At 35.2% G+C, this 25,539-nt stretch overlaps 1 protein-coding gene across 1 annotated transcript in view; it reads right to left on the reverse strand.

Annotated features, from left to right (window-relative positions):
- WDR49 (WD repeat domain 49) overlaps positions 1-25,539 on the reverse strand; it is a 181,211-nt gene that overhangs the window by 51,857 nt on the left and 103,815 nt on the right. Inside the window, exons 8-11 of the mRNA XM_051990484.1 lie at positions 20,789-20,953; positions 18,153-18,268; positions 8,605-8,735; positions 6,081-6,179 (exon numbers count right to left, since the gene is read on the reverse strand). Of these exons, the coding sequence (XP_051846444.1) occupies positions 6,081-6,179; positions 8,605-8,735; positions 18,153-18,268; positions 20,789-20,953 (511 nt within the window). The remainder of the gene's footprint in view (positions 1-6,080; positions 6,180-8,604; positions 8,736-18,152; positions 18,269-20,788; positions 20,954-25,539) is intronic.

The raw sequence follows: 25,539 nt of genomic DNA on the forward strand, positions 1-25,539 counted from the left end.
TTGTCTTTTTTATTAGATGTCGTTCCTGATACCCACTTGTACAATCTAAGATCATTTCCAATCTATCTTGTATAGATTACTTGTCCATAGTTCTCCCAGATATTATCTTTTGCCTTTCTTCCTATCTCCAATACTTAACACAATGTAGGTATTTAATAAATGTTTTATCTAAGTTACTCAGTGGATAGAGCACCTATTTATCTTTCTGAGTTCAAATGTGGCTTCAAAATAGCTGTGTCATTTAATCTTATTGCCTCAGTTTCCTCATCTGTCAAATGAGCTGGAAAAAATGGAAAACAATCCCAATATCTTTGCAAGAAAAAGAATAATAATCCTAAATGGGGTCACAGAGCATCAGATATGAATCAGACTGAACAACAAATAAATGTATATTGACTTCCTGACAATTTTTGCCTTTCTTTGTCATCTCAGCATTGAATGCAGCCTCTGATCTATATTAAGTGCTTGATAACAATAATAATAATAGTGTTTATTACTTCAAGGCTTACAAAGCACTTTAGGCATTTAGGGGGTACAGTGGATAGAGCACCAGGTCTATCTGAGTTCAAATCTTACCAGCTATGTGTCATTCAACTTCTATTTACCTCAGTTTCCTCACCTATAAAATGGGGATAATAATAGTGTCCACTTTTACTGAGTTGTTATAAAAATTAAATGAGATATTTGTAAAGCACCTAGCACAGCTCTTACCACATGGTAGCACATTTATTAAAGGCTTATTTCTTTCTTACATAGCTGTTGACTCATTTGATCCTTTCTATGAGGTAAGAGCTATTATATTTACTTTACAGATGAAAAAACTAATTATAGGACAAATTAAGTAACTGTCCAAGGATCACACAAATAAGTAAGTGTGTGAGGTAGGTTTTAACCTCAAATCTTTGAGCTAAGTAGGTGTTTGTAGACTAACTCCTTCTCTTGAGAACCCAAGATCACTTACTTATACCTCATTATAAGACACTGAAGGAAGGTGCTATATAATAGGCTCTCTAATAAATGTGTGTTGAGTTATTCACATTCACTGAGTGGTTCCACAGATAAAGATGCTTCTGTTTCTTCATATATAAAATCTGCTCATTGTGGCCAAGACCTCTCATGGGGGTCTAACCGACATCAATCAAACCTTTTGTAAACCATTCTAAAACTCCCATGTGTCAAAACTCCTCTTCAGCCAAAACCACATTGTTAGTATGGGTTTCTGAACTACAAATCAACAGACACTTCATATAGAAGGCCAGGAAAAAAGCCCCACATGCAACTGCAGCTCTGTGTGGGTAAGGTACTCATAGTGCACATGAGTCAGGTACCTCAACATCTTCAGCTCATTACTCACCATCAATAACAATCCTAAAGAAATTTTAATGAGCATCAGCCATGCTTATTGTCTGAAGGTTTAAGATGCCAGCAATACTTCATGTGAGTGAATTGCTCTAGAAGGCAAATCTCTGTCTAAATCGGAAGCATTATTCCATTATGCTTTTGCTAGACCACAATGATAGAAAAAAATAGAACCATTTGTTTAATAAAGTACAGTTACTGGATTTTAAGGATATGATTTGCCCAATGTTCCAAGCAAATCTTACAAGCTTTTCTCCCTTATCTCTTTTCTATGACTCTTTTTGTATATTTTGAGTCTATTCTGGGTAAAATAACCCATAGACCAAAATTGTATTTCTCTTATGAAATTTTCCACAATCACCTTCATCCAGACCTTCAGTGTCTCATCTGAACTATTACAGAAGTCTCCTAAATCATCTTCATAATCTGATCTCTAGTTGCTCCAATCTTCACTCTATACAGCTATCAAGCTGATATCTATATACATACATATATATATATATATATATATATATATATTCAAAATTTTATATATATATAAAATTTTGAGTCTTAAATTCTTTTCCTCTCTCCATCTCCTCCATCCACCCATTGGGAAGAGAAACAATATGATGCCCATTATACATGAGAAGTCATGTAAAACATATTTCTATGTTAGCCATGCTGTTAAAAAAAATAGGCAAGAAAAATAGAGAAAGTAAAAGAAAATCAATCTGAACTCAGAATTCAGTTCTCCCTCTAGAAGTATAGAGCATTTTTCATTATGAGTCCCTGGGAAATGCCTTGGTTCTTTGTAATGCTCAGAGTAACCATTGTATTGGTTAGAATATATGCTGTTATTTTTAAAACACAGACCTGATCACATTTGTCCTCTACTCCAGAAGCTTCAGGAACTCCCTATCTCCTTTATTATGAATTATAAGGTGGAAAAACACTGAAAGCTCTTCATAGTCTGACTCAAGTCTGTTTTTTTCAGGCTTTCCCTGGATAATAATGCCTTTCCCTTTTCTTAATAAATTATGTTCAAAAATCAAACTGGAACCCAAATATGACTTTCCATTTCTGACCTCATGACTTTGCACAGGAATGCCTTTCCTTCTCATCTCCTCTTTGAATCTCTAGTAACTATCAAGGCTCAATTCAAGCGCTCAATTGATCAAGATAAAAGAGCTTTCTTGATCATTATTAATGGTTCATGCAGTCATCGCTTATGTATTTGATCCAAAACCTGTTGCCTATGTTTCTTTGTGATGTGAATGACTTATGTTTTGATCATAATCATATATATGTATAGATCATGTATAGATCATAATCACCTTAAGGGCAAGGACAGTTTCATTGTCCCTAATTACTGTCACTAATACTTATAAATGCTGGTTGACTGTTTGAGTGGAAATTGAGTAAAGAGAATAAATCGACATTTCCCTATTTTGTTCAGGTGAATTTTAACAAGAGTAAGAAGGTTCAAGTTCATTGAGTGAAGTTCAAGTAATGTTGACTCTCCATTCTCAAGGTCCTTATACTTATACAAGGCCAACTTGTACCTCATCATTAGACATTGACATTAGTACATTGACATAAATGTTCATCTAAGAAGTTTATACAAATATTAGTTTTTATAGTTCTTGATAATCTTCCTTTAGTCTAATTTTCCAGAAATATCACATTACTCCCCTTTCATGAGAAGCAATATGGAAATAGAGATAGAGAGCTAGTATAGAGTTCAGGAAGAACAGGGTATACCCAAGTCTTATCTCTGACACATGTGGACTCAGTGACCACAGGCAAGTTAAGCAACTTCCCAGTGTGCTAGGAATATCTTTAAAAGAATATGTTTCACATATATAGGACTGCTTGCCATCTTGGGGGGGGGGGTGGAGGGAGGGAGGGGAAAAAAACGAAACATAAGCGAGTGCAAGGGATAATGTTGTAAAAAATTACCCTGGCATGGATTTTGTCAATACAAAGTTATTATTAAATAAAATAAAATTTAAATTTAAAAAAAAAGAGAATATGTTTCAGATTAGTTGCTGATCTGCACTTAGAGAGCATTTCCTCACTAAATGCTCCCTATACTAAAAAAAAAAAAAAAAAAAAAAAATCACATGTACTTGGTTCTTTTCAACAATGAGGTAATTCAAGGCAACTCTAATAGACTTGTGATGGAAAGAGCCATCCACATTCAAAGAGAAAACTATGGAGACTGAATGTAAATCAAAACATAGTATTTTCAACTTTTGTTGTTAATGTTACTTGTTTACTTCTTTTTTTCTGTCGTGGGTGTTTTTTTTTTTTTTTTGTCCTTTTGGTCTGATTTTTCTTGCATAACATAAGGAATTTGGAAATATGTTTAGAAAAATTGCACATGTTTAACCTTTCTTGCTATCTAGGAGAGGGAGGAAAATTTGGAAGACAAGGTTTCATAAAGGTTAATGTTAAAAACTGTCTTTGCATATATTTGGAAAAATAAAAATCTATTAAAAAAGAAATCACGATTCTGACAAAAAAAAACAATTAAATAAATATAAATTTAGTGCTTCACAAACTCTGGATGGCAGACAAGTTGACCTACAAGCTATTCCTTCAACTTCACATTCCATCTCTCTTGGCTTTTGCATAAGCTGTGTCCCAAGAATGCCCTCATTTTCACCTGTATCTCTTAAATTTCCAAGCTTTCTTCAAAGGCCAACTTCTTCCAGGAAACTCTTATATATGGCCTACCTTGTTAGGATCTTCTCCTTCCTTGAGATCTTTTGGACATCTCTCTCTCTCTCTCTCTCTCTCTCTCTCTCTCTCTCTCTCTCTCTCTCTCTCTCTCTCTCTCTCTCTCTCTCTCTCTCTCTCTCTCTCCTCTCTCTCTCTCTCTCTCTCTCTCTCTCTCTCTCTCTCTCTCTCTCTCTCTCTCTCTCTTCTCTCTCTCTCTCTCTCTATATATATATATATATTATATATATATATATATATATATATATATCCTTTGTCCAAAATTTTAAAAAAAGTTATTTGAGAGCAAACACCATTTATTTCTTTTGAATTGTTATCCACAGCATAATCCCTGGCATAGAATCAAAACAAAGAGACGGGAAGCAGCCAAAATTTCAATCGTTTCCCATTTATCACTAGTGTGACCTCACAAACCCGCTATTATTTCTCTGGGGCTCAGTTTCCTCTTCTGTAAAATAAAGAGACTGAACTGAATGACCCCTAAGATGCCTTCCAGCTATAAATACCTATTCCTATGACCATCATACTTGAATCTTGAGTCCTAAGGGAATGCAAAGGAGAGATTTGTGGCTCAGCAAAGGCTTTCCAATTATTTTTGTCATTAATCAAAATCTCTTGGATACTCTGACCCTTCATAAGATCTAAGACCCCAGGCAGTTACATTCAAATCCCTGGTTGATTAGAGGCAGTAGTAGATAGCAAAGAGATTCCTGGAATTGAAGCCAGGAATTTGTTCAAACTTATTGGACACTTATCTGTGTAGCTATGGGCAAGTTTATGCCTCAGTTACCTCACTTATAAAATTAAGAGATTGGATTTAAGAGTTTCCAAGGTCCCTCCCAGCTCTGAATCTGAAACAACAAGTGTAGGATATTGTCATTCCCTGTTCTCAACTCCTATCCCTATAAAAGACATGCAAATTTCACTCTTTATGATTTTACTAAATAACTAGAGATTTTTTTTTTTTCGTGTTCATGGTTCCATAGCTCTAGGAGGGACCTCAGGGTCATTTTCTAGTCCAATTCCTTTATTTTACAAATGAGGAAACTTAAGACTAGAGAAATTAAATGAGTTGCCCGAAAACAAGGGTGAATTAAGCAGATGAGCATGGTCTAAAATTTAGATTCTCTGACTTCTCCATGATGCCATAATAATACCTTGACCCTTTTACAGACTAATCTAGTAAACCTGAATGGCCAAGTCTTTGGAGATGAGGAATCCCATGACTTTGCAGAGATAGCTCAGAAAATCCAAAATGTCTAATTCCTCTCAATAGATGATTTCCTAGTCATATCAGAAGAAAAGATCTGATAACTGATCCTTTTTTATGGCCACATTGAGACTACTCAAAAAGGTGTCATTGAGATACATGAGATACTGCTTTTAAAAAATACATATATATTATCCAAAAAAATTATGCAGTGGGGAAAGTTGTCTGAAATTCACTTAAAATGAAAAAGCTAATTGTCAAGCCTTTTAGTTCCAGCAAAAAAAAAAAAGGTATATCTTGGGTTCCATTAAGCTATCATAAAATCTAACTCAGTCCCACCTTTCTAATATAGAAAAAATAAAAATCAACCTCCAAGTGACATATATAATACCTAGCAGAAATCAGAGAGGATGTTCAAGAAAAGTTCCAGTTTCCACACAGAGGTTTCAAAGACTCCCTCAAGGTTCCATCTGAAGTAATTTGGGGGATGTTTATTGGCTAACAGAAATTCTAATGAAAGCAAAAAAAAAAAAAAAAAAGAGTGTCCCTTGAGAATATCGAGGTAGCAAAAGACAAAGCAGAAGCATACCATGGAGAATTAGCTGACCCAGAGAAAATCTCCAGTTCCTCTTTTAGTCACTTTGACAAGACAAAGCTGTAAACAACTCCTTTCAATGAAGGTCAATAATGTATAATTTAGCAGTGATCAGGTTGCATAAAATCCATGCAGAATCCAATCCAGTTCACTGGGGTTTGCCTAGGACTCAAGCTGTAAAATGGTACTCACCCCACTGTGAATGAAGCCGTCGTTGGTGATATGGGTGCAGGATATGGTGAGCATTTTCTGTACTGTTATTCCATATGAGAATTTCCCCATCATAACTCCCTATGGTTGACAGAAGAAAAAGTACAAACCATCAAAATTGTGATTAGCTTAAAAATCTCAGTGTACAGGCTAACATGAACAAAAGTGTTTTTTTTTTTAATTAGTAATGGAACTTTATCTTCTGTTATGGAGAAAGGGGAAAAGCTTGGGAGTCCCCATGATGAAAATGAATACAATTAAATCCTCAATACCCAATGCTCTCTCTTTTTTTTTTTGCCTCCACTTCCCTGTCCTTTTTTCTTCTCTTATGTTATTCCTTCCTTTCTTTGCTATTTGTATGCCTCCTTTATTGCCCTCACCTTTCCACACACATTCCCACATACATACATATATACATATATGCATATATATGTATAAATTTCTTTTCCAATACTACTAAAAGAAGTACAATATTAGTTCATGTGGTAAGACTGATTCAGATCCACCAGGACTACAAAGAATGATGATATGTCATTGAAAAGTGAAATTCATACTCTGAACCATCTGACCTTCATTAAATTTTGTATATAAATAGAATGTGGAAATCTAGTCATAGGAAAGTGTGACTGAAGTTACATAGTTTGGGGCTGAAATGATGGGAATTGGAACCAAAAGGGACTTTAAAGGTCATCCACTCCAACTTCTTCATCTTACAGCTCAAAGGAATCTGTAGTATCACAGATCCAGATCTGGAAAGAATCTGAGACACTGTCTAGTTTAACCTCTTCTCTCTCCACATAAGAAATTGAATTCCATGGAATTGAAGTGACTTGCTAGAAATCATGCAGCTTGTGACAGGGCCAAAATTTGAAACCAGGTCCTCCAACTCCATGTCCAGGTAGCTTTCCACTATATACCAAGGAATAAGGAATAATGATAAAAGAAGATGGAAGTGAAGGAAGAGACATTTAGGAAAAGCAAAGAAAATTTCTTTTTAGGCAGAGTGATACAATTTGAGGCAGTTCCAATAGTCATTGTGGTATCCATTTTCTTTAGTTCACTGATCAAACTCATAGGTAGGAAGTACTTTCAAGTCACATTAATGAAATAAGACTGAATGAAGGGGTGCTTTATTAAACAACTATTCAAAGATCATCCAATTTAGAGTTAAACATGATTTTTTTCTTAAGAAACTATGGTCGAACAATATGTTATATAATTTAAGGAACTTGCAATAAGAACTGTAAGTATCTGATTTGTGTCCTTCATATTCCAGTGTCTCCAGGGACAACATGGTCTAGTCAATAGCAAGTGAGCATTTAGAATCAGGATCTACCTTGCTGTGTCAACCTAGTCATGTCATTTTAACTTTCAGGGTCCCCAGACACCTCTCAAAGATGATAAGGTACAATTGAATTGTGATCTGATTGATGGTTGAATTCTCCCCTTGAGGAAGCAGAGATCCCCACAAGGAAGTGATCAGAAATTCAGACTGAGTCTCAAATCACATTGGAGAATTTACCCTTTAACACCAAACATACCCAAGAGAATTTAATTAACAATTAATTTCTTGAAGAATCAACCTTGTTTTATTGGTTTTCAGTTTTTGGAGAAACTTTTATTCTACTTTAAAGATCTATTTCCCTTCTGGTTCAAATTCAATATACTCATCTTCTTTGGTTTTAAAAGCTTGGAACCATCATAGCTTACCTCATTTCATTACTGATCTATTCTTTACTTTTGTTTTCTAAGGTCTTTTTTTTTATCTTTATTCAGTCTGCTGAAACATGAACTCATTGGTAACTTTTTATGAGAATTTGTCCTCATAACAACTTTCTTTGGCAAGAAATGATGTAACATTTGGACTGTATAAGTATTTCATCTTAAAACAAACGCATCTACCTTTCCAAAAGCTCCAATTTACTCATGTTATGGAACAAAAGCTACAGCCAGAATCTCTGGAGTGTAGTCTGGGCTAGACTTTATTATATAATGATGGTACTTTAAGTACTAGCCACTAAATGAGGAAATTACAATCTAGCCAAGAAGCCTTTGTAATGTAGCATGGCGTGATGGAGAGCGCACTGTCTCCAGAGTCAAAGGACTCAGTTCAAATCCTTCCTCTGAAGGTTAATGCCTGTGTGATCTTGGGCAAGCTACTTATTCCATTTTCTCATCTCTACAATGAAAGAATTGGACTAGACTGATTACAAAATCTCTTTTAGCTCTATATCTATGGACCTCTGTATTTTCCTCATCTATAAAATAAGGAACTATAAGACTTCTAAAGTCCATTTAGGGTCTATAATTATAATTTTATGATCCTATTGAGAAGAAAAAAGCAGGAGGAAGCAAGAGAGGGAAGGTCATGAAATAGCAAGAACATAAAACATGTTCTCTTCTCCACAGAAGAAATACTCATTTCACAATGAATACTTTGTGAATTCTTTTGAGAGGGAAAGAATTTAAACCTTCAGCATGGATTGGCAAATTAATGTTTCCTGACCTGTAACTAGAGTCTGTGGAGGTAAAAACGCAGCACATAAGATATCCTCACGATGCTGTGCCCCTCCTTTCCATTCTTCAGGCTGAACCAAAAATGGAGTGAAGTCATGAAATCTGAAGACAGTAATTGCCCTAGGGAAGAAGATTAAGAATTTATCCACATTCAACAATGATACCCAAAGCAGAAGGGACTGCTCCTTACCTGTGGGGTGTAATTCAAGAACTGACAAAAAGCTGTCAGTGGAAAATTTTAGTTCACCAAATATTTATTCGATATATATTGCTCGGTAGAAGCACCTTGCTAAATATTGAGAATGGTACAGATATTCAGTGAGACATTGTCTCTGACTCTTAATTTTGTTTGAATTGAGGACCCAGCGGGCAGGATGGGAAAGTCTATGGACCCTCTCTCCAAATCACCTTTTCAAATAATTGAAGGAAATTCTGCTTTAGAAAATTATATATATGTAGAAAAACACAGGATATATGTCCAAGGGAAGTCAGTAAAGGGTGTATAAGTTACATAGAGGCAATAATATAATAAGCCTAAAAAAGATACAATAATACCAAATTGTGGAATATCTTGGATACTAAGCAAAGAAATGTGAATTTTACATGGCAAGCAATAGGAAGCCACTAAAGACTTTAAAGGAAAAGAGTCCTACAAATGGATTGAAGAAGTTATCCATAGACAAAATTTAAATGATCCTTAAAACTTGTGAAGGCTGACAATTTTATTTTTTTTCCTTCTGATAAAATTAGTTGTATTTCTCCAAATCTAGTTAGTCTGCTTCTTGAATGACATCTTTAGCCTGCAGTGAAAATCTTTTGATCTTGGTAGAGTGGTTCAGAGCTTTATACTATTCTGGCACAGCTTTCAAGACCCCCAAGTCACCTTCTTTCCATAGTGAGACATCTGCACAGAACTTTAGTGGAAGAAGACATAGATGTATCTTCTTAAAATTAACTGGAGATTGGAAGATGTATTTATCGGGATTGTGGAAATTGTTTGTTAACTAAGATATTATAATTTGGCATGAATTAGCTTATCAAATTAGAAAACAAGTAACAAAACAAGACACTGAGGAAATATTACACAAGATAGGTAAGCTTTGATGAGGCAGCAGCCAGGAAGATGAGTGATGAAAGCAAACTCACATTCAAAGGGGACTTCTGAGTATAGTGACAGAGGTTGGAGTAGGACATTACATTGAGGGACAGGGGACAGTATATCTCTCCCCAAACTATCCTTCCTTCTAAATTTCCCTTTTACTTTCACCAGTCCCACCATGTTCCAGTCACCCAGGTTTGTAAACTAGATGACACCTTATCTTTTCAGCCTCCTTAGCCAATCTACTGCCAAAAGCTATCAATTTTACCTTTGAAACATCTCTCAAATATGTCCCTATCTATCTATTTTGCACTTCAACCAACCTACTACAGGCCCTCATCACCTCACTCTTAGACTATTATAATTGCCTGCTGGTTGTTCTCCCTGACTCATCTTTCCCACTCCAGTTCAATCTCCACTCAGCTGTCAAATTAATCTTCCTAAAACACAAATCTGACCCTGCCACCAATACCCTCATTTGATAAATTTCAGTGGCTCCCTGTCATCTCCAGGATCAAATGTAAAAAATCTTTGTTTTATATTCAAACACTTCACAGGCTCCTAAATTTCCAATATTCTTATACCTTTTTCCCCATCACATATTTTGCAAACTTAGTGATGCTATTGTTCCTCGAACAAATCTTTCTGTCTTCAGATTGCAGATTTTTCATTAACTGTTTCCCATTTCTGAAATATTCTCCCTCCTCAATATGCTATCCCCAATCTCTTCAGGTCCAAACTAAAATCTCCCTTTCCATGAGAAACCTGCCCTGATGCCCCTTAAGGCTAATACCTTCCTTCTGGTGATTACCTCCAATTTATCCAGGACATATCTTGTTTGTAGGCAGCTGGATAGTCCAGTAGAGAGTGTTGAACCTAAAATCAGGAGCTTAAAGGAGCTTCAGACATTTACAAGCTATGCAACTCTGAGCTTATCTGCCTTAGTTTTCTCATTTGGAAAATAATTATAGATACTATTAGCATAGGGCTTTAAGGATTGCAAAGCACTTTACAAATATTATTTCATTTGGGCCCCAAAACAATCCTAGCAGGAAAGTATTATCATTATCCTCATTTTACAGATAAAGAAACCTAGGCAGAGACAGAGTAAATGACTTGCTCAAGGTCACAAAACTAAATAAGGGATCTGAGATCAGATTTGAATTCATGATTCCCATTTTCCAAGTATGGGATGGTATAGCTGTCCAAATGGAAAAATGAGCATAAAATTAGATAATATATGTAAAGCACTTTTCACAACTTAAAGGCCTATATAAATGCTAATGTTTTCTTATCTATGTTCTTGTCTATTCCCTCTGTACACTATAAATTCTACTTCTTTGTATCCCCAGAATCTGGTACCATGATCTGCCTATATTTGTTGTCCTTTGTTTGTTTTTTTGATTATTTCCAACTCTTCATAACCCTACTTGAGATTTTCTTGGCAGAAAAACTGGAATAGTTCCCCATTCCCTTCCCATTTCCTTTTATAGGTGATGAAACCAGGGCAAAGAGGGTTAAGTGACTTACCCAGGATCACATAGCAAGTATCTGAGATCAGATTTGAACTCACCAAGATTAGCCTTCCTGACTTTGGGCCTGGCATTCTATCTACCCTGCCACCTAGCTGTCCCACTTCTCATTGAATTGAATTGCTAAAATTTGATTAAAAATATTTCCTTTAGAATTATTTTATTAATACACCTTTTATTTGAGCACTCTCTCCAGGAACCAGTGCTGAATTTGCCCACTTTCTGAAATGCTGATTATTAAACTAAAACATTTAAAATGACTCTTCCCTCTTTCAGATCTGCAAAGAAGTTTGCAGACTACCAAAAATGTGCAAAGTATCCTTTCTGATATTTGACCTTGGGTGTCAAAATACTGAGAAATTAATTAGCTGTCATCTTTTCCCTTAATACCCAATCTGAAAACCTTCCTCAAGAAATGACAGTTATCTTGAAATAGCCTAAAATCCATACCATACTTTCTATTTTAAAATAGCATTTTTCAAAGTGCATAGCTTCACTCACAATGTAGGGCTATGTCTACAAAGTTAGTGGCAATGCAGAGTGAGGCAATTATCCAGATAATTCAAAGGAAAAGTATCCCCAAAGAGAAAACAAACCAAAGGTTGTTTCCAAAGTTGATGAGACTTGGTATTTGTCCTGATGGACTTTCTAATGAATGCCCTCACTACATAACTATTCCAAATTTCACATCAACTTTGCATTTCCTGTGAGGTTCTTCATATGTGACTTTTTGACAATGATCCATCTTCTCAATAATTCTGAACTTAATCGACTTGATCTTTTTACTGAAAACCAGATGAGATTCTTATAAAAGTGGAAAAAAAAAAAAACAAATTCCCCTGAGTGTAATCCATTTAGGAAAACATGCTTCTTGCTAGCAGGGTTCAGGAAGAAATCATCATTAAAAAAAATTAACATAGGTGATGTTTCAAAGGGGTGATTCTTCGGTTCAATCTGTGTTAGACACTGAAAATAAGATGATAACAACAGGAATAATTCCTGCCCTCCAGGAACTTACACTCTCCTGAAGGATACAATATCAGAAAAGCAAAGACTGGCTAATTTGAAGAGGGAAAGAGAACACTAGCAATTGAAAGGGAGGGTCAGGATTCAATGCATGTTAAATCTAAATCCTATGAACTGTCTATTAAAACCATGAAAAGATTTTTTTTTCTTGTTGCTTGTTTTTATTTTGTTAAAGTTTGGTTCTAAAGAGAGAAGATGCAAGGAGAGAAGGGATGAATCCAGTTCTTTTCAGAAAAAAAAAAAGTATTAAAATTGCTATTGATGCAAACCCCTTGAAGACAGGGCTGCTTTTGGTATCATCATGGTTGCTGTTTAATTTGTACTCCCTCCACATTTTGCACATTGTAGGCACTATTTAATAGATGACTATCATATTCTTTCACATTATTCTGCATTACATTGGATTCAATGAAGCTAATAACTAAAATTAGTTTTGGGAATTGGATTATCTATGAATTTGCTTCTTTATGTTCCCTTCTGCAAATATTCTAAAATTAGCAGTAGCAATGAAAAATATTAGTGGATCCATATTGTAAAGTAAAAAGTAAAGCCATTTGAGATAGGGAGAATTATGGTTCCATTATTAGATGACTGCAAAAAATCTTATATTTTATGATGGTTAGCTTTTCTGCCTAAGACTCCATGAAATCCTCAAACTCAGGTTACTTTCAAAAATTGACTTCCAAATTTAATCTGCAAAATTTTACTGAACACCTACTGTGAGCAAGGAGCCCGGTCAGCTGCTATATCACTAGTGATTATTTGTTTTTAGTTACATATTGCATGAAGGTCTCAGGCTCTTTTGCCTTTTTTTAGTATTTTATTTATGTATATCCTTATATATCTTTAGGGTTTTACCTATGAATTTTAAAACTGCCACAGGGATGGGATTAAATCTACATGACTAGAAAAGGACCCCAGAAGGGAAATAAAGAAAGACAAAGGAGACATAGAGATTGAGGCCATTTATACAGACAAATAATAATGATTCATATATACAGTATGGAACATTTCAAGCTTTGCTAAGTGTTTTATATATATTATTTCATTTCATCTTTTTATAACTTGGAGGAAATGGGTATTTTTCAAATTGTATGGCTAAGAAAATGAACACTAGGAAACTTTTAAGTAAAATGACCATGATTTTACCAAGAAGATTAGATCAAGATATTCAAGAAAGTGCATGTCAATTAGTCAACAAGTATTCATTAAGCTCTCAGACACTTGATAGGCCCTGGGGATATAAGACAAAAGTGAAAGAGTCTCATGGAACTTAGGGTCTGGTAAGGAAAGACACTTAACAGATAAAGATACAAAACAGATGATCTAATGCAGTTAGAAGCAACTAGAAGAATCAGGAAAACCTTCATGTAGGTTCTCTGTAAGATTCACATAGATTCATTCAGAAGTTCTTCATCTGGAGTCTGGAAACTCTGCTTTGTTGTTGCTGTTTTTTTATATTTTTATAATTATATTTCAATATAATCTGTTTCCTTTTCAAACCTATGTGTTTTATTTCTATAGTTAAAGACATTATTCTGAGAGGGGATCCATAGGCATTAGCAAGTTGCCAAAGAGGTCAAGACCCAAAAACGTGATGTAGATGATGTCCCTTGGTCTGAGGTTTGAAGGAACTTGGGAATTCTAAGACATAGAAGTGAGGGAGAAAAGCTTGTAGGAATGAGAGATGGCCAGCAGAAAATGCTATAGGAAGATGGAGTGTCACATATGAAACGTGACGAGAAGGCCAGTTAAGTTGGATCATAGTGTGAGTAAAGGGAAGTTGAAAGGGGAAATTAGGGTTTGGTTGTGAACAATTTTTAACACAAGCCTGTAGATTTTATATTTTGTCCTATCAGCATTAGGGAGGGGCAGCTAAGTGGTTCAATAGGGATGGCCAGCCTGGAGTCAGGAGAACCTGAATTCAAATGCAATATCAGATACTTGCTAGCTATGTGACTCTGGACAAGTCCCTGCACCCTGTATGTCTCAGTTTCTTGATGTGAAAAGTGAGCAACCCACTCTAGAATCTCTGCCGAGAAAACATCAGATGGGGTCACAAAGAGCCACTGAATAACAGCAACAACAGCAACAATAGGCATTCAGTTCACTGAAAGAACTAATCTGTCATACCTGTGCTAGGAAAATCATGTTGGCAGCTCTGTGGAGGATGGATTAGAATGAGGAAGGGAGTCCAATTAAGATGTTACTGCAATAGTCCAAAAGGGAATGGGAGCCTGATTTAGAGTGGTATAGTTGATATAGATGCATTGGCTAGGTTGATTAATTCTGCTGGCTGATGGTTCATCAATCCATTTGTCTTTATGTATTTAGATCCAGTCAGAAATGTGTTTTAGGAGTGCTGTTTAGGAAGAACTTGGTTAAATAGCTCCTGAGAACTTCAATAGTTATATAACCCTGGGCAAGCCATAACCTCTCTGAACTCCCAGTCCACACCTGTAATGAAGGAGTTGGACTAATTGGCCCCAATGTCCCTTCCAGTTCTAAAGCTGTAATCCTAGATGTGTACTGACTATACCCTAGAAGCCAGATTGTGCTTCCTGGACTCAGCATATTTCCTTCTCAATAACAAGAGGTCCTTTTAAAATTGTTCAAAGTACCATTACATCAGTGCCTCTTGTTACAGACATTAATGCTCTTGGGAGCCAATCATCATTGCCTTCAACCTTCACCAAAATATATATGCTTTATAATCAGCAAATTTTAAGTCCAGGACAATCAACATTTTTAGACTATGTCTACACAGGGACGCAAACTGGTTCCATAGCTTTGACAGAAATACCCAGATAACCTAATCAAATGATCCCTACTAATTACTAGCAGTTAGTTAGTGGCTCCTTAGTGACCACCAGACAGAAAGATTAAACTCACTTGTACGTGTTGACATAAGTTCATGGACTGATAGTAATAAAGGCAGAGATTTCCCTTGGGTTTGGGAAGAGGTTGTTGAAGCTTAATTGGTAGTCTTCAGGTTATTTTTCTCAAATCCCTAAGCTTTTTCAGAAGAGTGATCTGAGTTGTTTATGCTACACCAGGACATTTGTAGTTCATAAAAAATATCGACAATCCTGCTTCCCCTTTTCCAAACAGTTGATGATAACATTTTTTAGCCCCTCTTCTAAATTCTTCCAATAAAAGAGATCCAGGCTCAGATAGTATAAAATATATTCCGTTTCAATCCATTTTTCTCAGGAAATATAGTTCACAAATTCGTGGAAATGTGAATAAACATCATAATGGACAATTTATTGATCCTTCCATTATATTTGAAAGGTATAAACTTTCATGACGGGTTGTGTTGCTTTTTCCAATTATGACTAATAGGTCACCAATAGTGACAGATTTGTCAGCTCTAGCTTCCACTCAAATAGATGTTTAAGGGTTTTTATTTGTTTCAGCCAAAAAAGCATGTCATCCCCCTGAACTCCCAAGACTGCTTTAGAGGATGATTAGAGAGATGAATTCTTCCATTCTCTTTCCAGCATTCTCAAAACTCCCTTCCAAAGTCTTTTTGGGTTCAGTTCAAATGAATTTAATCATTTAATCAATTTAATCAATTATTTACTAATTACTTATTATGTAACAGTTGTTCTTCTGGACTCTGGGGATAAAAAATTAAATAGCCTTTGCCTTCAAGGAGCTTACATTTTCTCAAGAAATAAATATGTACAGACAAGCAGATACAAAATATATTCAGAGAAAATAATGTGGAAGGTGTAGACTGGAGATGTTCTGAAAAGGCCTCATAAAGGCGGTGTCACACCCTGAGCTTTAAAGGGAGATTTCCAAGATGCAGAAATCAGGAAGGATGGAATTCCCAGCATAGGAAACAGCATGTGCAAAGGAATGGCAGTAGGATACAGAAGATAAATACATGAATATAGGACAACTAAACATCCAAATGACAGGTGAGAAAGTCAGACTACTGATCTTTAGATTTCTCTCCCTCCCCCCCCCCAACCCAAGGCAATTAAAATTAACTAACTTGCCCAGAATCATACAGCTAGTCTCCAGATCTGGTGTTTAATCTACAGCTGCCCCTAGATTTCTGTCAAGATATTTTTGGACTCAGTGACCCTACATGGCTCTAAGCTTCCAATTTTTAAAATTGCTTTCTTTAAAATGAGGCTATTTTAATCATATTATTGCTTCTAATTATGGGCTATTTATTTTTAATGAACAAAATGATGTCCTCTAAATATTATTATTAAGTACCTATTATGTGTCAGGCACTGTGATAAGTACTGGGACTTACTCAGAAATTGGCTTCCATGTTTTCAGTGGGAGAAGACTAAAAAAATTCCTTTCTGGTAAGCATTCAAATAAACATTGGTCCCAGCTGGCCATTAAAGAAAAATTATGTCATTTTGCCATATATATATATATATATATATATATAATATATATATATATATATATATATATATATATATGAAATGACATTATATATGGTGAAATGACATAATATATATATATATATGTATGTATATGATACACACACACACACACAACACATATTATATATATGTTTGAGAAGGGGCTATAAGGAATTCACATAGGAACTCCCTCCATTGATGTATATCATGATTTAAAATTCACAGCTTTAGAGAGTTGTCTAGATCACTGAGAGGTTATACTTTACTTTGTCATGATCACCCAAAGAAAATAGGTCAGAGGCAGAATGTGACCCTCAGTCTTCTGGGCTCTGTGATTAAGACACACTGCCTAGCCCACAGACTTCACCCTGGTGAGTATCTGTGCCTAGCACAGAGATGAATAGAATGCAAATTGCTGAATTAACTATGAGTCATAATGATTGCTCCCATGGACAGGAAGCAACTTGCCTTTGTGAAGCATATATTGAAGAACTGTGTCATAGTATTATGTAGAACAGTTTGGTCTCCTACCAAACAAAATTTCTATGGGAAAAAATGATAGGCCATATGCTCCATCTGCTAATGTGTCTCTATGCATTAGTGCTTGGATTAAAGGTCTTTTCTATAATTAATAAAAACCACTCATATAGCACAGTTAGTTGTCTGAGGACAGAATCTGATGAAGAGAAAAAAGAAAAAGAAAATTTATCCCATACTCCCTGCAAGCCATTAAAATGATAATTCGACAGTGAATAACTGCTGGCTAATTATCTATTAGAGCAGTATTTTCTGTACTGCCAAATTTATGGGACACTGTATTTTCAAAATTCAGGCCCCTTTAATTTTCCTCATCTGAATGATGCCTTAGAATACCTGGATCTGCTGCATCTTTCAGTTCTCATGAGAAAAGAACAAAACAAAATCCTTCCAGATGAAAGTTGGAGAATGTTTCCAGGAAAACAATAAGTGCTTTATCAAGGCCACTACCATATAACAAATTTTAAAATATTCCAACATACATTTCTAGTTGGATATCTGCTTTTTGTCTTTAAAAAAAGGCTCAAATTATAACTGGAGGAATTGAAGAGAAGTCTTAAAAGCTTTTTGATTAAAAATTGTGAAGTTCTGGAAGGTGATACTAAAGCAGGAAAAATAGGACCTCCTTTAGAGATTTTTTGAGAAGGTGGAAAACTTTTGTTTCAAACATTAATGTTCTCAGGAAGCAAATCACCCAAGCCAGAAATAAGCACCAGATGGCTTCTCCAGGTCCTTCTACATCCTATGATTCGCTGATCTGTCATTCAGTTGATAAGCAGTCAACTCCTACTGAGAATTCCCCTCATTTAGGTCACCAGTAAATGAATGACCCAGAGGGAGTCAACATTTCCATGCTCCCTTCTGTTTTTAGATTTGGAAATCCAACATAAAAACAGTTTCTCTACCTTCTTTTCAGTCTTTTGTTACAAGATAACCAAGGACATACCTCTCCCAGCCAACCACTAGGATAGTCTTCTTTAGCACTAGGATTTGAGAAATATCCACAGCTCGATCTTGACCCACATTCAAAGTATGATGACAATGTCCATTGAAATCCCAAATCTTTAAGGAGGAAAAAAATTACCTTCAGAACAGGTAAAGAAATTATACTCTTTAAAATTTCTCTTTGCTAAACAACAATAAAAAATGCATTGGGTTTTCTTCTAGGAACGGAGTTTAAAATTAGTTCAAATATATATTAATTAAAGAGAATATACTTCCGTTTAAAATATTTGTGGATGTCTACTCTATGGTAACTATTAGTGAAGCATTTTATGAGTTGTTTCAAAGGCAATCTACCAATGAATTTAAGATAATTAAATATTAATAAAGAGATATTTTGTTTCTCAAAGTCAGTTTACTAGGAATATGGAAAATAGATGATGGAATGCTAATGTTTTTTATTGGTCCATTTTTAAAAAACTTTTATCAGAAAGTATGTAGGGAAGTACATGCCCACTTGATACTCTTCTGCTGAGGAATGGTTTACAAATTATGGCAAATAAGTGCATCATGCCTGAAGAAATTATGACTATTGAGACTAGAAAAACATGAGATTTATATGAGATTTATATAAAATTGCTTTCTTTAAAATGAGGCTATCTTAATCATATTATTGCTTCTAATTATGGGCTATTTAACTTTAATGAACAAAATGATGTCCTCTAACCATTATTATTAAGTACCTATTGTGTGTCAGGCATTGTGATAAGTACTAGGACTTACTCAGAAACTGGCTTTCATGTTTTCAGTGGGAGAAGAGTAAGAAAATTCTTTTCTGGTAAGCATTCAAATAAACAATGATCCCAGTTGGCCATTAAAGAAAAATTATGTCATTTTACCATATATATACACATATATGTGGTGAAATAACATTATATATATGATGAAATGATATAATTATATATATATATATATATATATATACACATACACACACACATATATGAAAGCAATACACACATTAAGCATAGTAAATAAGTGGAAAATATAGCAACAAATCAATTGAAACTGAAAGGGGAAAAATTATGCTAGGCCTACAAGAAAAGGAAAGAAAATGTACCTCCCTCACTCCTTTGCAGATGTGGGGACAATATACTGCAGCTACTGTTTGATTTGGCTGATATGATGATATCACTTTTGCCTCTTATTCTTTCTTATAAGAAAAAAGATGTTTTTCTGAGAAGGAAGAGAATGAATCAATCTACCAGTGTTTAACAAGATATTTCTGGCATCACGTTAGAAGCTATGGATACAAATACAATGAATTAAAACAATACAGGAAGCTTATATTCTAATGGGGAAAGACAACTAACTCATATATAAATATAAAAAGCATTAATACAAATATAAATTAATATTTATATTATTATATTCATATTATATGAATATACTAAATAACTAAAATATATACAAGGTAGCTAAATATAATTTAAGGAAGGGAATTAGCTGTTGGAAGGTTAAAGAGAAGTTTCACCTAAATTATTGTGTTTGAGTTGTGTCTTAAAGGAAGAGAGAGGCTATGAGCAAAAGTGAGGAGAGAGAATATCGCAAGCAGAATGAATAGACAGTGCAAAGGTAGAGAGATGGAAGACAGAGTATACTGTGCAAAGAAGAGAGAAGGTCAGCTTTGTTGGATTGCAGAGTTTGGGGTAGAGAACAATATCCAATAGGAGGGGAAAGAAAACATGTCAAATTTGGCAACAGAGCATCTGGGTTCGAATCCCAATTCTTCTATCTACTAAATGTTTGACCTAGGGCAGACTATTTATTTTCTCAGGGGCTGAGGTAACTCTCTACAACTGTAAATTTACTGATAAGTTGCCAAACTTGAATTGATAGACAAAATTTCCAGTTCAAGTATTCCCTACTCTGATAAAATCATGACCCCCCCCCAAAAAAAAAATCCCAAAGTTTCATATGTATATTATAGTAGTAAACAACAACTGGTATCATGGTCCCAAATAAATTAATAATTGTGTAATTAATATTAGGTTATGCAAATCATATCCTATAGTAATATGGAAAGTGTAACCTATCTCGAGGTCCAGTTAATTGTGATAATAAACATAAATAAAATAAGACTAGAAAAAAATAGCAAAAATTTAAAAAACAAGGGGCCAGGGAAAAGTCATTGACATTTCAGAATTAGTCACATGTTTTAGACCAGAAATACAAGCTGGTCAGCGTTTTCAAGGAGCAGCCATCTACTTGTCTCTGGCTCCATTAAATGGGTTGTTAGGTAAAAGCAGTTCTGGTTACTGGGCAACTCTTTTGTGAACTTAACCATTTAGCTGCATTTATCATCCCTCCATTAAAGAATGGCTTAGCATGGTTTATCCACTCAAGACTTATTTTCCTGACAGCTTTGTTACTGAAGCTTTTTGTTAATAAATTTATGTCATCTGGTCTTATCTCTCTTCTTGCAAGACCAAAACACAAGCATTCACACACACACACACACACACACACACACACACGCAAACATGCCTATATGAATGCAGTTTCCCCCAAACAGAATCTTTTGGCCCAGCTTCTATAGAGAAAAAAGCTGGCAAACAGCATCCCAGAGTTTGTTCACACCTTTATTGTACCATCTGGGCTCCCAGTTAAAAGCCTCTTCTCACTTGGCTCTAAGGCCATGGTGCTGATTTCTGCATTGCCATGGCAACCCGTAAACTGTTTGATTTTCTGCCCAGTGTCTATCATCCAGAAGGAGACAGTAGATTCTGTATCAGAACTTATAACCTGCAATGAAATGAAATTGGGAAGGAATTCAATATTTACCAGCAATTGCATATATTCACCAGAATAGATAAGCAGATGCCATGTATTTTTGGTGTCAACATCCCACAAGGAAATTCAAGTTTGAGGTAAAAAGGATTTTTTTAATGGATAATACTCTAAATGAGGGGCAGCATGACATAGTTCACAAACAACTACTTTGGAGTTCAAAAGACCTGAGTTGAAGTTGACCCTGAATAAGTTCCATGATCTTGTGGTGCCCAAGCAGCTCTCAATAATGAAATAATGATTTGAATTTATATAGTATTTTTTAAAGTTTTTAAATTGTATGTATAATATATGTAAAATATATAATTGTATTTAATCTTCAGAACAACCTATGGAGGTGCTTTTGTTAGTCCCATTTTACAGTTGAGGACACAGGTAAACAGAGATTTAATGTCTTGCCCAGCTTCATATTTCTAATAAATGTCAGAAGCAGTATTTGAACTGAAGCCTCCAAGTCTAGCACTTTATTCTCTATCCACTAAACCACCTATCTGTCTAAAACTATAAGATGAAGCATTGACAAGGGAGTTTTCTGAACCACAAATTTCCTATGCCAAAAAAAAAAAAAAAAACCAAATTCAGTGCACAAAATGGTTAACATAGACAGTAAAGTACATGATTCCTGCTTATTATCTGTTTTGATTTGGAATTTTAATTTTTCTGCCTTGATTTATTCTTCTGTAAAACATGAAGCACTGGAATCAAATATCTATAGGGTCTCAATTCTAAATCTATGATCCTGTGAGGAGGCAGAATTTTAGGAAGAAGATAAAAGTCCTGAACTTCAGAAAACTCCTTATCAGAAAAGAAAAGAAGTTTCCCTGTGTACCCTTCATCCTGGCAACTAGAGGACACTCTAGAATAGCAGGTTATTGAATAAATCTCATCAGATAAATCTTCCCTATTTGGATCAGAAAGTTGATCTATGGGATAATGGAACTCTGGTATGACTCACTCTAAAATGAGGGAAGAAGCTGAGCAAGTCTGCTAAGTATCTGTCACCTTCAGTTTAGTCTTCAGCAAATGAAACTATCCAATCCATCATGAGAAGAGGCCCATTCCCACCAAATGTCATACTTACTGCCTTAAATGCCGACAAGGCCCTAAAATACCTGCTACCTCCTATTCTCTCCAGGTAATATATTTTTTTGACTAAAACATGATTATGGATGGGTCAATAAAAAACAAAAAGTGTAGGAAGGTTAGATATAAATCTATGTAGGACCCACAAATAGGAAATCAAGATGCTCAGCTCAGTGTATTAGGAAACAAATGGGAAGAGAGAGGATTAACAAGCAGGGGCCTCAGACAGCAAGGTTGGCGCTAGTAAGGAGTCAGCCTGATTAGTTTTACTGATATTCTGCCACCATCATATTTAGTAAGCCTGCAGGTTAACTAGACCTTCTATTCAATTCCTTTGAGAGAATAAAGAGAGAAGCTAGAATGAGAGCTGCAAAAATGGAAGAACAAAAGATCCATGGAGGAGAAGCATCCTTTCAGATCCAGAAAATGCCCAATATTGGATTTATGTCTGCATGAGCACTAATTAGATAATAATATCTGGCATTAATATAGCACTTTCTATCTATCAAACTATGTGTTCTATCACTTTGTGACCAACTCTTTGTGACCTTATTTGGATTTTTCTTAGGAGAGATACTAGAGTGGCAGTAGCATCTGCAGCTCATTTTACAGGTGAGAAAACTGAGGAAAATAAAGTTGGTTGATTTGCCCAGGGTTATACAGCTAATTAGTGTCTGAGGCTAGATTTAAACTCAGGAAAATGAGTCTTCCTGACTGTAGGCCCAGAAGTCTATCTATTGTGCTACCCAGCTACCTAGGCTACTTTATAAATATCATCTCCTAATAACCCTAAGAGATGTTATTATGCCCATTTTACAAATAAGGAAACTGTGACAAACAGAGGGTAAGTGATTCGCCTTGTGTCAAAAAGTGTCTGATCTGGCCAGATTTGAACTTTGGTCTTCCTGATCTAGTATTCTATCCACTGTACCACCTAATTACCTCTAATAAGAGAAAATTTAATGGGAATCACTATCAAGGTAGCATTTCTATAAAACATTCTATAACCACTGTCATAATTACCAAATGTGATAACAACTATAAAGCCTGGTGTCTGGCACAAGGTTATTATTATAACTGTCATTATTATTGTTATCTACTAAATCCTTTGTATTTATTCTTACTTTAACCCATGATTTTTATCCATTGAGGAATTCCTGGAATAGAAATTCTGTACCGAAATAAAATTTCACACTATTATTACAATCATCCATAAGAATGTTTCTCAAATGTGATTATTATGAAGTCAAATGATCAGACTTTCTTTCAATACGTAAGCAAAGGAGGAATCTTTCATTTTTACATTACAGTTAATCACTGTCTTTTTCATCCTTGTCCTCTGAAATGATCAATCACCAACTCAAATTTCTAACCCATGTAGCCAATATTGTAGATTTAAACTCTTATATTTTACCTATGAGAGAACTTAGGCTCACAAATGTTAAGTGATTCATCTAAGATCATATAGGCAGAGTCAGGATTTGAACTCATTTCTCACGATTTTTCATTTTTCCATATGCAGTCACATTCTCCATTACCACTTGTAAAATATCCCCAATGCAGATTTTCAAAGAAATATCTGATGAAAGACAGTATGGAAGGGTGGATAGAGAAGTGTAGTCAGGAAAATCTGGGATCATATCCCAGCTCAGAAGCTCACTGTGTAACTGGGTTGTTAATCTTTGTGAGCCTTAGTTTCCTCACAGGGTTTTGGCAAGGGTTAAATGAGATCTCTTACATAAAACCTTTTACAAGTCTCAAAATAAGTGTAAATATGGATATCAGAGAAAGCCAGAAACCAAAAAGTTTAGATTTAAGAGACTGAATCATTAAAACAAAGATTTAGAGTTGGCATGGATATTAGAAATGAGATTGTCTAAGCCTCTCATTTTACAGATAAGGAAACTGAGATAATTTATAGAGGGTTAGATCACACAGATAACAAGCAATAGAGCTGGGATTCAAATGCAAGATATACTCTTGAGATTCTATTGGTATTCGTATCATAGAATCATTTGGGAATTATGAACAGCTTTTTTTTTTTTTTTTAATAGAGAAAGCTGTGAGAAGATAGCATCCTGTGCAGGTGAATGACAGTCTTGATCTTAATCTTCAGAAGCCTGGCTCCCGGCTGTCACTCTCCAGGGTCCTGAAGAGTCAGGAGTTCACAAGTGGAACATGAACGGAGCCAAATAAAGTGAGACCAAGTCACAAAGAGATGTCCTTCATGTACAAAGGGCTAACAACATCTCCTCAACTCCAAAGTCACAAAGAGTTGCCCCCTCTAACCTTTTCTTTTTTCCCTCAAAATAGACATCTGAGCATGTAAGGCAGCCCCTGACTTGTCATCACTTCCCACTTCATAGTCCTCTTTGAAACTTCATTTCTTGCAGCCCTTACTCACCCATTCAGTGGTTTCAGTCAATAACTAGAAGATAAATATGTTGCCTCAATTATTCTAAGAATACTTATTAATAATATTAGGAATTTATGAAAATTTTAAAGATCATACAATTTTTACCTGCCTAATTGTATTCAAACTACACAACAACTAGGTTTGGTAGTTATGAAAATATTCAAATAAATTGAAGATCTCATCAATGTGGGGGTTGTTTCCAATGATATAGACAGATTACTACCCCCTCTGTGTCTGCCCATCCAAAATGACTCTCATCTATATGAATGTGACAAAATGAGTCAATCTTCATTGATTTCTCCTGATAGTATAAGCAGAGCACTTCGGCTATCAACCTATTACTCTCCCACAAACCCATTCTCACCATATGTCCACTCAAGGATGAGTTGGAACCTGCTCTAATTGTTTCATGGAAATCAATTGTTAAATTTCCAAGGTGAGCATTTGAATGTTGATAATCAGCAAACACTAAAAATAAGGTTTTAATTTATTGTTTTGTTTCAATAAAGCGTTTGTTAATGTTGGATTAGACTTAAGAAAGAGATAGAAAAGATTAATAATGCAGAATAAATGTAAAAGTATTTCATGAGTATATATATATTTTTTTTCCTTTCAGAGAGCTGTTTGTTAAACAATTACCACTAAGGCCCTACAACCCCCAAGCTAATGTTTTTTGTTTGTTTTTTTTTCAATCATACATTTCTTTGATGAGATCCTAGGCAGCTATTTGATCCAGTGGATAGGGCACTGGGCTGGAGGCAAAAAGAACTGACCTCAATTACTGCTTCAGACACTTATTACTTTGTGACCCTGGGCAAGTCACATAATCTGACTTACTTTTCCCACCTGCCAAAGGAGGATAATAATTATTATAAGCAATTAAGTGGTGCAAGGGATAAAGCACTGGGTTCAGAATAGGAATAAATCTGAGTTCAAACCCAGCCTCAGATATTCACCTATGTAACATTGAGCAAATTGTCAATTTCCTCAACCATAAAATGGGAATAATAATACCATTTTCCTTCTAGAGTTCTTGTGAGGA

This window comes from Antechinus flavipes, chromosome 3 (assembly GCF_016432865.1).
Source record: "Antechinus flavipes isolate AdamAnt ecotype Samford, QLD, Australia chromosome 3, AdamAnt_v2, whole genome shotgun sequence".
Taxonomy (NCBI): domain Eukaryota; kingdom Metazoa; phylum Chordata; class Mammalia; order Dasyuromorphia; family Dasyuridae; genus Antechinus; species Antechinus flavipes.